Consider the following 14247-nt stretch of genomic DNA (forward strand, 5'->3'; position numbering starts at 1 on the left):
ATGAGGAACCCTAGATGGCCAGAAGGCAGTCTTAACTTTCAGTTTAATGAAATCATTGTATCCCCTGGTGGAAGCATTCTTCTCTTTGGAACTAATACCTCTAGGTCAGCAGAGCCTAAGGTTGTGGGGACAGGAAGCAAACATTTTGTTATTGGGTCACTAGGATAACAGTGTGTGGAGTCACTCCTATTTCTGCACCTTAATTTCTAGAGCCATGAATCCTGGCTATGGGTGAAACAGCACTACTTACTGGACACTAATTTAGAGCATGTATCACAATATTACTCCAGGCTTACAAGGTCTTGCCACCTTGCTGGCACCACAACTGAGTCTTCAGACGGCTATTCTACCACTCTATCAAACCAGCTGCTTCAGGATGGTGGGGAACATGGTAAGATCATTGCCACACTTCATTTGATGTGAATTAACTTCCTTAGTTAGAAATTATGCTGTGTAGAATATCAGGATGGTGGATAAGTCATTCTCTAAGTCCACAGATGGTGGTTTCAGCAGAAGCAATACAGGCAAGGAGGGTAAAACCATATGCAGAACAAATGTCTATTCCAACGAAAACAAAACACTGCCTTTTCCATGATGGAAGTGATGAAATGTAATCAATCTGCCACCAGGCAGCTGGCTGATCTCCTTGGGGACTGATGCCATAGAGGTCTCAATGTTGTACCTAGAACCACCTTGGTGAGAGGACATCCATGTTGCTGAGTCAATGCATAAACTCCATCCCCACCACGCCCCCTTGTTCATAAACCAATATATACCTCCTAGTGGTTCTGCTTCTAAGATTGAAGCCTGACTGATGAATCTGGTCATGAGCATGTTTCCAGAGGAACAGAATCTTACGGATAGACTCTCTGAATTGGTTCTGGGTTATCTGGAACTGGTTCTCTTATCTTGCTTTCATAATCAAGTTCTATATATTTAAAAGATTGAAAGTACATGTATTTGTGATGACAAACACAAACAAGGTTATTTAGGTCATACTTACTAAGGACTGAATCAACATATTAAGGCAACTTTTCTGAATCTCATAGGGTACATTTGCAAAGCTTCTCTCAGACCAACACCTTGCAAAATGCTTTACAATCCACCTGTTAAATCAAAGAATCCCAAATTAGGAAAGTGAAAATATTTTTCATTATAATATTCAGTAATACTTTAGTTGTCAGTTATGTAAATTACACATACATTTTGATAACCCTTACCGTTAATTTTATGAGCTCTGTGGCAGACTTCACTATGCTTCCTTTTCTGTGAACACATATTTTAATCCACATTGGATTATGTACACAGATTTTAATGTAACTAACCATGATTTGGAGCCCTGGTGGCACAGTGATTAAGAGCTTGGCTGCTAACCAAAAGGTCAGCAGTTTGAATCCACTAGCTGCTCCTTGGAAACCCTATGGGGCAGTTCTATTCTCTCCTATAGGGTCACTATGAATTCAGTTAAAATAAAACTGATCCCAAGCATCTCGAGTAACATCTATATTGATATTTTTTCTCAATTGGTGCAACTAGTTAAGCATTAAGATATTTACATTGTGCTCAATAGGACAAGTCTAAAATTATCCACAAAAGTAGGAGAACGAAAGAACAAAATTCCTAAATTAATTGTATCAGTACTACTTCAGATCACTTACTTCATGCAGTCAGCAAAAAGACTTCCCACACCAAATGAATGAGCAATAATCAGACATTCTAGGATAGATGTCAACCTTCTGGGAATAGGCTAAAATTGATAGAAAATACCACATTTATTATTTTCCAACTTATAGGGGCTAAAAGTATTCGTTCCATAAAGACAGTCTGATTTAACTGCATTATAAATATACTTAATTCGAAAGTGTGTTATTCTCTTAAAATCAACTATCACCAATAACATTTAGTTTTATAGAGTATCATTTGAGCTCTCTTAACTGCCAGAGTGCACACAATTTTTATTCTCATTTCTTTTGGCTGAAAAAAAAAATATATATATACACACACACACATATATATATATAGCAAAAGAGGCATAATAATTTCCAGCACATCACACTGCAATATAACCATATGGTCTAATCTACTTCCTAAAATATACAATATAACATTTAAGTACATGTGCAATGGGAGGTCCTACACCGAACTCAGATTAAAAGAGAACTTAACTGGATCAGAATGAAATACAACATATTTTTTTAAGGCACATACATGGAAGTAATGAACTAAAACAAACAAAATGTAGACACGAGGAGTGAAAGCAACTTGCTGCTCTTGGTGTTAAACCCTCTGTGGTATATACATTGCCCATGCCATGTATTTTCAGTTTTTGGACCATGTTCCTAAGCACATCTATTACTCATTTAAGTTGATGGCAGTTCAACTTCTCTTTGTACACATCTGTTAATTATGATTTGGGGTTTATACACTTAATAAAGACATGTATTGGTCAATTTGTATATTTAATCTCTAAATGTATACTTCTACTTACCCTGCTCTGAGGGGGATAAAAAAAAAAAGAGAGCAAAATCTTTGGAAATGCCTTCAGCACAGTCCTTCTAACGAGGTTAATGATTACCAACTTTTTTAAAAAATGAATTGCTATTAATTTGATTTTAAAATGCCCTTTCCTTAAAAGTGTTCTATCGTTGTTAGGTGCCCTCAAGTGAGTTCTGCCTCATAGCAACCCTGTGTACAACAGAACAAAACACTGCCAGGTCCTGCACCATCCTCATGATCATTGTTATGCTTGAGCTCATCGTTGCAGCCACTGTGTCAATCATCTTGTTAAGGGTCTTCCTCTTTTTCACTGACCCTCCACTTTACCAAGCAAGATGTCCTTCTCCAAGAACTGGTCCCTCCTGATAACATGTCCAAAGTATGTGAGACGAAGTCTTGTCATCCTTGCTTCTAAGGAGTATTCTGGCTGTACTTCTTCCAAGACATATTTGTTCGTTCTTTTGGCAGTACATGGTATACAAGATATTCTTCGCCAACACCACAATTCAAAGGCACCAATTTTCTTCAGTCTTCCTTATTCATTGTCCAGCTTTCCCATGCATATGAGGTAACTAAAAACACCATGGCTTGGGTCAAGCACACCTTAGTCGTTAGAGTGACATCTTTGCTTTTTTTAAAGCACTTTACAGAGGTCTTTTGCAGCAGATTTGCCCAGTGCAATGTGTCTTTGGATTTCCTGACTGCTGCTTCCATGGATGTTGATTGTAAATCCAAGTAAAATGAAATCCTTGACAACTTCAATGTTTTTTCTGTTTATTATGATGTTGCTTATTGTTCCAGCTGTAAGGATTTTTGTTTTCTTATATGTTGAGGTGTAATCCATACTGAAGGCTGTGGTCTTTGATCCTCATCAGTAAGCGCTTCAAGTTCTCTTCACTTTCAGCAGGCAAGGCTGTGTCATCTGCATAACGCAGGTTGTTAACGAGTCTTCCTCCAATCCTGATGCCCCATTCTTCTTTGTATAGTCCAACGGCTTGGATTATTTCCTCAGCATACAGATTGAATAAATATGGTAAAAGGCTACAACCCTGATGCACACCCTTCCTGACTTTAAATCAGACCGTATTCCCTAGTTTTGTTCGAATGACTGCCTCTTGACCTAGGTACAGGTTCCTCATGAGCACAATTAAGTGTCCTGGAATTCCTGTTCTTTGTAATGTTATCCATAATTTGTTATGATCCACACAGTCGAATGCCTTTGCACAGTCAATAAAACACAGGTAAACATCCTTCTGGTATTCTCTGCTTTCAGCCAGGATCCATCTGACGTCAGCAATGATATCCCTCGTTCCACATCCTCTTCTGAATCTGGCTTTAATTTCCGGCAGTTCCCTGTTGATGCACTGCTGCAACCACTTTTGAATGATCTTCAGCAAAATTTTACTTGCATGTGATGTTAATGATATTGTTCGACAATTTTCACAATTGGTTGGATCACCTTTCTTGGGACTAGACATAAAGATGAATCTCTTCCAGTCGGTTGGCCAGGTAGCTGTCTTCCAAATTTCTTGGCATAGATGAGTGAGCACTTCCAGTGCTGCATCCATTTGCTGAAACATCTCAGTTGGTATTCTGTCAGTTCCCGGAGCACTGTTTTTCACCAATGCCTTTGGTGTAGCTTGGACTTCTTCCTTCAGTACCATTAGTTCTTGACCATATGCCACCTCTTGAAATGACTGAACATCGACCAATTCTTTTTGGTACAATGATCCTGTGCATTCCTTCCATCTGCTTTTGATGCTTCCTGTGTCGTTCAGTATTTTGCCTTTGGAATCCTTCACTATTTTAACTTGAGGCTTGAATTTTTTCTTCAGTTATTTCATCTTGAGAAAAGTCGAGCATGTTCTTCCCTTTTGGTTTTCTAACTCCAGGTCTTTGCACATATCACTATAATACTTAGGCTTTGGCTTCCCGAGTTGTCCTTTGAAATCTTCTGTTTAGCTTTTACTTCATCATTTCTTCCTTTTGCTGTAGCTACTCGACATTCAAGAGCAAGTTTCAGAGTCTCTTCTGACATCTGTTTTGGTCTTTTCTTTCTTTCCTGTCTTTTTAATCATCTCCTGCTTTTTTCACATATGAAGTCCTTGATGTCACTGCACAACTCATCTCACCTTCGGTCATTAGTGCTCATGCATCAAATCCGTTCTTGAGATGGTCTCTAAATTCAGGTGGGATATACTCAAGGTCGTACTTTGGCTCTTGTGGACTTGTTCTAGCTTCAGCTTGAACTTGCATATGAGCAACTGATAGTCTGTTCCGCAGTCAGACCCTAGCCTTGTTCTGACTGATGATACTGAACTTTTCTATTGTCTCTTTCCATAGATGCAGTCGATCTGATTCCTATTCATTCCACCTGGTGAGGCTCACGTGTATAGTCACTGTTAATGTTGTTGACAAAAGGTATTTGCAATGAAGCAGTCACTGGTCTTGCAAAATTCTATCATGCCATCTCCGGCATCGTTTCTATCACCAAGGTCATACTTTCCAACCATCGGTCCTTCTTCATTTTCAGCTTTTGCATTTCAATAACCAGTAATTATCAATACAATCTGATTGCGTGTTTGATCAATTTTAGACTGCAGAAATTGGCAAAAATCTTCAATTTCTTCATCTTTTGCCTCAGCAGCTGGTGCGTAAATTTGGAAAGTGTTATATTAGCATTTACTTAAGTAATGGAATATAAATATTTTACTTTGCGTATTAACAAATTAGTTATTCCCTTTAAGATAATTTAAGGTGCTTTAAGTTGTCTGAGGAAACCCTGGTGGCGTAGTGGTTAAGTGCTACGGCTGCTAACCAAAGGGTCAGCAGTTTGAATCTGCCAGGTACTCCTTGGAAACTCTATGGGGCAGTTCTACTCTGTCTTTTAGGGTCGCTATGAGTCAGAATTGACTCAATGGCAACAGGTTTCGTTTTGGTTTAAGTTGTCCTAAAATCAAGAATGGTTTATCACTCTATATGCTACCCAGTGATAATTCTCCCAAGTTAAAAACTTGATGTCCTGACTCACTGTAGACTAGAGTATCTAATGGAAGGAGCTACTGGTATAGGCATACTTGACAACCTAAAGCAGCCAGAAGTCTGAAAAACTGTAAAAAGGAAGCACAAGAATTAAAATATCCAGCATTCTAAATTAACTTCATTTACAAATAACCTGGCCTATACAACATAAGGTCCACTAATTGATGTATAGCTTATAAATAATTTCCATAAAAATATGAAAATACTCCTCTGGTAGAGGGCTATGAATGGCAGAGGTCACCTTATATAACTAAGCAGAGACCAAGATGGTAGTGAGGAGATGTCCTTGGCCTTGCTCTGGTTCAGATGCTGGTGGCCTCTGTTGATGTATGACTCTTTTGGGGGCAGATCAAGCTATCTTCTAGGCTTTCTGTGGATAAAAAATCTTCCACTGGCTTGCAATCCCCAGCGCTTCCCTACATAGGGCACAGTATCATTTGGCCCTGTAACAGACTCTTCTAACCAATCTCTAAAATCCTCCTCCTTACCTCTGGACCATGTGTAATTGGGGTGTGAGATAAACTCCCTATCATTTTTCCCTTATATAGCGATAATTATAGTCCTTTATCACCAGGCATTGGTTAAGAGCTTGGCTGCTAACCAAAAGGTAGGCAGTTCAAATCCACAAGCCGCTCCTTGGAAACCCTATGGGCAGTTCTACTTTGTCCTGTAGGGTTCCTATAAGTTGGAATTGACTTGAGAGTGATGTATTTGGTTTTCTGGTTTTATCAACAGGCTAGTGTTTGCTATCCAGCAAGCTTCCTCCTTTAGAAATTAGCACGTTCAAGTATACTCCCACTGGCTTCTGAGGACATATTCCAAGCTCTCCTGAGAAATCTTGTACCACTGTCTTTTTTTGATGGAAGTGCCAGGGCAGGCTGGTTTTACAGAAAGGATAAAGTCCATCTCAGGGATAAGAAGACATTGTCTCCTCATTACAGGTACTCACTCTATCTTTAATTTTTATTTGGGATTCACTTGGATCTACCTCCTTGCTTTATCTGAATGGTGGAGCCATATGAAGGACAGAAAAGGAAAAGTCTTTCACCAGAATTCTCTATTCTCCAGAAAGCTGAAAACACCAGACTGCTCCCCCTCTTTCAGTTATTTCACTTCTAGAGGCTGAAGTGATTTATTAAAGGTAACTGGGGTGTTTAACTGTTTCTCAGTAAACCCTGGGAGTGGGAGAGTGATGGTGCAGGAACCCGTTGTTCATGCTCTCTTCAGCACGTGGGGTATTTAGTGCTCCCTTTTCGTCAGCTGCAGATCATAGGGAGACAGGAAAAATTCCATCCCACATATAAATCTAAATGTCATTTCAACTATTAAAATCAGCATAATTAGACTTCATATAATGCATATTATTGCCTCTAAAGGACCCAATAAGAGGGAAATGTTGATGTAAACAATTCTTTGAAGATTTGCTTTTGGTTAAGTATAAAAGTAATATTTATTAACTGCAGAAAATGTAGAAAAGCGTGAATCAGAAAACAAAAATAATCTATAGTCCCAGAGCAAAATAAAAACAATGGAAAACCTAAGAATAATGTACAAAATGACTCTAAAATACACCGTATGGGATCTTTTTTTAGACAGTAAATTTACCTTTGCATAAATTAAAATGAAAAATGGTATTTCCTAAGCATATTCCACCTGGGGAAATAGGAAGAAGAGAACTATATTCTGTCCCAAGTACATACATGCTATAAAGAAGAGGCGGTAGGAGAAAGTGTACTTTAAGGGAAAAGAACCAGTGAAGTCCTATATAACCCTCTGATTAATCGAGGAGGTTAACCTTGGTTCTTTCTTCTAGTTCCAAACACTGAGTTCCCACTATATACTCTACCCTTGAATTATATAGGACAATTCCAAATCCTTTCCATAAGCCACCATCTCAATTTTATTTCACTTAGAATTATTTGAATTGGTTTCTATTTTTTGCAAGCATACCATGTATGTTATTTCTCAATTGGAGTTCCCAGTAGTTGCATTGACTTAATATTTTTAATACTTAAAGCACTATTTACTATTGGAGTTAAAAATTACTAGGTAATAATGGGTGACTTTAAGCACTGCATAAAAGATTTCAGACCCAATAATTACCTTTTGAAAGAAATTACAGTAATCTCTTCTTAAAATATAGACTGCTACTTCTTTTAATCCTTCTAGTCCATACATATCAGCCATATTGAGTATCTGACTAAAATAAAAATACATTCACTGTTATTTCTCTAATTTAAAAATAAAGGCATAATACACAGAAGTTTCTTGATAATATATAGTCTACTTAGAAAAAAAAAACCTGAATTTTTTTAATTCTAACTTTTCCCCCCAACAAAACAGATACTTTACTGATTATAAAAAGTACATGGCAAAAGGTTGAAAGCACTGTCACATGACTTGACTAATAAAGAATAATAAAAGGTAAATTTAGAGATGTTTAATAAACTTCCTCTCATATTCTTAGTCCTGGAAACTATCTGTTTTTAAGGCAGTAAACCTTTCCAAATTCTGTGCAATAAATTTGTACAATTACAGTTTGAGGGAGGAATTTATTGGTGCTTATCATCATAAATGACCCTAAGATTGTAGACAGCGTTCAATGACTCAGAGTTTCCTTTGCTTCTTTCATTTGATAAATATTTCTGAACGCCTACACATACTTTAGGTACTTAGAAAATCTGCAAGCTTTAGGAGCATTACGAAATTCTAAGGAAGTGTCCAGAGAGAAAAAGGTCAGTACTAAATCCCTGTAACTTCTGGTACTTTCTCCCAAGAAACATATTTATTCAGTTTGTGAATAAATGAATACTTAATGAATATTTAAAATTAAAAGTACAGCTTTCATTTGTCTGCTGTTGGAAGAGCAGGAGAAGGCGAGGACCCCTGAAACACTGATTAAGAAGAGCAGGTGGCATTTCATCCTACAGGAGAATTTCAGCATTTCCAATGGTACCTCAGTACCAAGCACTTAAGAATCACATCATTGTTGTTGGTCTTTACAATGTCTATATTCCTCAACAAGATTTAAGGGTTTTTTCCCCCTTCTTTTCCGTTTAAAAAGAGACAGTGTAAAATTAAAAAAAAAAAAAAGAAAGAAAATAATTGTGCAAACTTTGATAAAAGTACTATTAATTTTTATAAAAACTAGTTATTTATTTTCCAAAACAAAAAAGTTTCTTCTACTTTGATTTAGATCTAAAAATTTAGACCTTGATTTAGGTCTAATAAAAGACTTTACATAATCTTATTATTACTACGAATTGCCAGATCATCTTTTCTTCTAAGTAAGGTAATTTGCTTTTTTTCCTCAAATATTCCCAAAACACAAAAAGGATATAGCAAAATAGATAACAAAAGTGAAGCTTCTACTTCACTGACACTTTACAACATAGCTCAACAAAGCAGTAGCTTAAGAAATACTGACACTATTATATTCAAATTAGTAAAAAGTAATACATACCCAACATTAGCTTTGTCTGGAAAGTCCAAAGTTCCTCCATATATGAAATACATCATAACATTCATTTCTACCTGGCTTATACTGAAATTAAAAAAGAAAAACTGAACCCAAATTCAGAAATAACTAAGGGTTAACTGATATCAAGATGTATTCTATTCTCCCCAACAACTTTTAGCCAAGATAAAGTTCTAATTTCACACAAATCTAAAGAATATGTTCTTCAGATAACACCTATAGAAAATATACCATTAATTTAAAAGAAAGTCTAACTGCAGCTAAGGATTTTTCATATGTTATAAAATGTTATTAGGATATTATCAAATCATTTATTACCTTTTTCATAGACTTTTGGAGCTCTGGTGGTGCAGTGGTTAAGAGCTCAGGCTGCTAACCAAAAGGTTGGCAGTTCGAATCTACCAGCTGCTCCTTGGAAACTCTATGGGGCAGTTTCTATCCTATAGGGTCACTATGAGTCAGAATCAACTCGACCACAAAGGGACCTTAGAGGGCACAGACCTTCCTCTGACTCATTAAGGAATTCTCCCCTCAGCATCTATGACAAACAGCCTCTGGACTTGTTTTAATGCCTCAGATGGACAAGTCTGTTCACTAGAAAGATTCTTGTTATGCTGTACTGTTTCTTTTTCAGTGGCTCTAGTCTGGACAGGAAACCCTGGTGACATAGTGGTTAAGTGCTATGGCTGCTAACCAAAAGGTTGGCAGTTGGAATCCGCCAGGCGCTCCTTGGAAACTCTATGGGGCAGGTCTACTCTGTCCTATAGGGTCGCTATGAGTCGGAATCGACTCGACAGCACTGGGTTTAGTCTGGACAACCTCCGTACACAGATTTAAAAAAACAAACAGTAATAATACAACTTAAGAAGTAGTGTAAAGTGATAACCTTTATGGCCCACTGACTATCAGATCTCAAGGTCTGATCTCATGACCTCCATCCTCTTCCCAACCTCACCAAACGCCCCAAATTTGGTCTTCTTTCTCTTAATCCTATCTTGTTAATAGCACTGTTACAGGATTTATTGCATCTTGCTTCCATGCAAAAAGGAGTGAATTAACTGGTTGGTGGGCAAAAGCTATTGGAACTTGAGATGAGAGGGGATTTGAATTCTTTTCTCCTTCCTTCTCTACTAAACCATTGGGAAGCTGTGCTCGGGAAGAACACGTGCTATGAAGAATCAAACTTTCTCTCTGGTGGGCTATCTTGGGATACAGTCAGCAAGCCAACTTTCTTTTTTTTTAATTGTGCGTTAAGAGTTTACAGCTCAAAAATTTATACACATAGTTTTGTGACATTGGTTGCAATCCTCGCAATGGGACAGCACACTCCCCTCCCCCTTTTCACCCTGGGTTCCCTGTGTCCATTTATCCAGTTCCTGTTCCTTCTTGCCTTCTCATTCTGCTTTTGGACAGGAACTGCCCATCTGGTCTCATGTATTTGATTGAACTAAGGAGCATGTTCCTCATGTATGTTATTTTTGTTTTATAGGCTTGTCTAATCTTTGTCTGAAAAGTGGGCTTAGGCAATGATTTCAGTTCTGGGTTAGCAGAGCATACAGGGGCCATAGTTTCAGGGGTTCCTCCAGTCTCTGTCAGGCCATTAAGTCTGGTCTTTTTATGTGAATTTGAATTTTGTTCTACATATTTCTCCTGCTCTGACTGGATTCTCTGTTCTGACCCATTAGGGTGGTCAGTGGTAGCAGCTGGGCACCATTTAGTTCTTTTAGTCTCAGGCTGGTAGAGTCTCTGGTTCATGAGGTCCTTTAGTCCCTTGGGCAAGTATTTTCCTTATGTCTTTGGTTTTCTTCATTCTCCTTTGCTCCAGGTGGTACAGGACCAGTAGATGTATCTTAAATGGCCGCTTGCAGGCTTTTTAAGACCACAGACACTATTCACCAAAGTGGGATGTAGGACATTTTTTCCATAAACTATGTTATGCCAATTGACCTAGATATCCCCCAAGACTATGGTCCCCAAGCCCCAGCCACTTGGTCCCTCAAAGTGTTTGGATGTCTCTAGAAAACTTCTATGCTTTTGCTTTCGTCCAGTTGTGCTGACTTATCCCATATTGTGTGTTATCCTTCCCTTCACTGAGGTTGACACTTGTCTACTATCCAGTTAGTGATTTCTCCCTCCCTTCCTACCTACCCTAGTAACGATCAAAGAATATGTTTTTCTGTGTGTAAACCTTTTCTTGAGTTCTTGCAATAGTGGCCTCATACAATATTTGTTCTTTAGTGACTAACTTATTTCACTCAGCATAATGCCTTTCATATTTATCCACGTTGTGTTTTGCTGATTCATCATTGTTCTTTATCGCTGCATAGTATTCCATTGTGTGTATGTACAATTTGTTTATCTGTTCATCTGTTGATTGGCATTTAGGTTGTTTCCATTTTTGCTATTGTGAATAGTGCTGCAATGAACATAGGTGTGCATACTGTCTTCTTGTGTAATGGCTCTTATTTCTCTAGGGTATATTCCTAGGAGTGGGATTGCTGGATCATATGGTATTTCTATTTCTAGTTTTTAAAGGAAATGCCATATCGTTTTCCAAAGTGGTTGTACTATTTTACATTCCCACCAATTCCCCTACAACCTCTCCAACATTCGTTATTTTGTGTTTTTTTTGGATTACTGCCAGTATTGCTGGGGTGAGATGGAATCCCAGTGTAGTTTTGACTTGCATTTCTCTCATGACTAATGATCGCAATCATTTCCTTATGTGTCTGTTAGCCGCCTGAATGTCTTCTTTGGTAAAGTACCTGTTCATATCCTTTGCCCATTTTTTAACTGGATTATTTGTCTTTCTGTTACTGACGTGTTGCAGTATTTTGTAGATTGTAGAGATTAGACCCTTATTGGATATGTACAAATCAAAAATTCCTTCTTTTTACTCTTTCGGTGAAGTCTTTTGATGAGCATAGTGTTTGATTTTTAGGAGCTCCCAGTTATCTAGTTTCTCTTCTGGTGTTTGTGCACTGTTGTGGCTTGTACACTATTTATATCATGTATTAGGGCCCCCAGCCTTGTCCCTATTTTTCCTCAATGATCTTTATCATTTCCATTTTGAGTTAGTTTTTGTATATGGTGTAAGGAATGCGTCCTTTTTCATTTGTTACAGGTGGATATCCAGTTTTGGCAGGACCATTTGTTAAAGAGATTGTCTTTTCCCCATCTAACTGGACTTTGGGCCTTTGTCAAATATCAACTGCTCATTGATGGATGGATTTACGTCTGGGTTTTCAATTATGCTCCATTGGTCTACGTGTCTGTTGTACCAGTACCGGGCTGTTTTGACGACCATGGTCATATAATAGGTTATAAGATCAGGTAGTGTGAGGCCTCCCACTTTCTTCTTCTTCAGTAATGCTTTACTTATCCAGGACCTCTTCCCTTTCCATATAAAGTTCATGATTTGTTTCTCCATCTCATTAAAAAATGCTGCTGCAATTTGGACTGGAATTGCATTGTATCTGTAGATAACTTTGGGTAGAACTGACATTTTCACAATGTTGAGTCTTCCTATCCATGAGCAAGGTATGTTTTTCCACTTATGTAGGTCTCTTTTGGCTTCTTGCAATAGTGTTTTGTAGTCTTCTTTGTATCGATCTTTTGCGGTCCTGGTAAGATTTACTCCTAAGTACTTTATCTTCTCAGGGGCTATTGTAAATGGTGTTGATATGGTGATTGCCTTTTTGATGTTCTCTCTGTTGGTGTAGAGGAATCCAACTGATTTTTGTATGTTTTTTTTTTATCTTATATCTTGCTACTTTGCTGAAATCTTCTATTAGTTCCAGTAGCTTTCTTGTTGAATTCTTTGGGGTTTTCTGTGTATAACATATCACCTATGAAAAGGGATAATTTTACCTCTTCCTTACCAATCTGGATGCCTTTTAATTCTTTTTCTTCCCTTACTGCTCTAGCTAGGACCATCAGCACAATGCTGAATAAGAGTGGTGAAAAAGACATCCTTGTCTTGTTCCCATTCTCAAGGGGAATGCTTTCAGTCTCTCTCCATTTAAAAGATGTTGGCTGTTGGCTTTGTATATATGTCTTTTATTACGTTGAGGAATAACAGCAAGCCAACTTTGGCTCTTACATTAAAGCACATCCTAGTGCTTTAACATCTTTTTTTTGTCTTATTTTGAACAGGAAGGATGGATATTATCTATTTTGCCCCTTCTAAACTCCAACAGACACTACCCACTTCAGAATCTGGGGTTAATCTTAATCCTCTCCCTCAGTATATCCTATCATTTATACCTTCAAAAACCTCTTGAATTCAGGCTCTGCTCTGTATTTCCTCCCTTACTGCCCTGTTTAGCCCCTCATTTACTCCCATCTGAATTATGATAGCACCCTCGTATGCAAGTTTCCTGCCTGAAATCTACTTGCATCCCATTTTCCACATTACTATTAGAATGACTTTGCTAAAATGCAAATCTGATTTAGTCTCCCACTTTTAAAACCCTTCAACTATTCTCCATAGCCCACAGAATAAAGTCCAAATTCCTAAGCTCAGCGTAAAAAGTCCTTTATATCTGACTTCTGGTTCACCCTCTCTAGCAGCTGTTCCGAGATAAATGAACTGCTCATTTCCTATACCTGAACTATTTATAATTCCCTATACGCCAGGCCTTAGCACATGCTGTTCATCTGCTTCAAATGCTCTCCCTCTCCACTTATTTCATCGTTCAGACGCAAGACATGCAGTTCTTTATCTGATTGTTTCCTTAATGCCCCCAAAGCAAAAAAGAAAAAAATCACTGAATTTTAAAAACAATAATAACATCTACTGAGCACTTATGAGACATTCACTGTGCTAATATGCGTTTTGAATGCCACTAGCCCATTTAATCATCATAACTCCAGGAAGTACTATTATCAGTCTCATTTTCTAGATGAAGAGACTGAAATTTAGCAACTTGTCCAAGGTCAAACAACTAGTGATACAGTGGAATTTAAATCTAGACAGATTAACTCAAAGTCTGGGCTCTTAACCATTATACTATACATACTTCCATTGTCACATTTATCAAACTGATTTATAATATCTTGTTTACACATTTGTCTCTCCTTCTAGACTGAGTACCACGAGGGCAGGATTTGTGTCTTATTATGCTTGTATTTCCAGTACCACCAGAATGTCAGCATTGATTCAATGCCCCCAGGATCAGAAGAATTTCCTTTTTCCCCCATGATACCACAGCTCTGCATTGAAAACAGGG

At 37.9% G+C, this 14247-nt stretch overlaps 1 protein-coding gene across 15 annotated transcripts in view; it reads right to left on the bottom strand.

Moving 5' to 3' along the window:
- Positions 1–14247, bottom strand: part of BTBD8 (BTB domain containing 8) — a 95895-nt gene that overhangs the window by 33896 nt on the left and 47752 nt on the right. For 13 of the 15 annotated variants that reach the window (XM_064282287.1, XM_064282286.1, XM_064282285.1 and 10 more), the window contains 4 exons: positions 9002–9082; positions 7642–7738; positions 1659–1747; positions 1004–1106 (listed from right to left, as the gene is read on the bottom strand). In XM_064282287.1, the coding sequence (XP_064138357.1) occupies positions 1004–1106; positions 1659–1747; positions 7642–7738; positions 9002–9082 (370 nt within the window). Of the gene's footprint in view, positions 1–1003; positions 1107–1658; positions 1748–7641; positions 7739–9001; positions 9083–14247 lie in introns of those variants that run through there. The other 2 variants (XM_064282284.1, XM_064282298.1) reach the window with 2 other exon arrangements.

Source organism: Loxodonta africana, chromosome 3 (assembly GCF_030014295.1).
Source record: "Loxodonta africana isolate mLoxAfr1 chromosome 3, mLoxAfr1.hap2, whole genome shotgun sequence".
Lineage (NCBI taxonomy): Eukaryota > Metazoa > Chordata > Mammalia > Proboscidea > Elephantidae > Loxodonta > Loxodonta africana.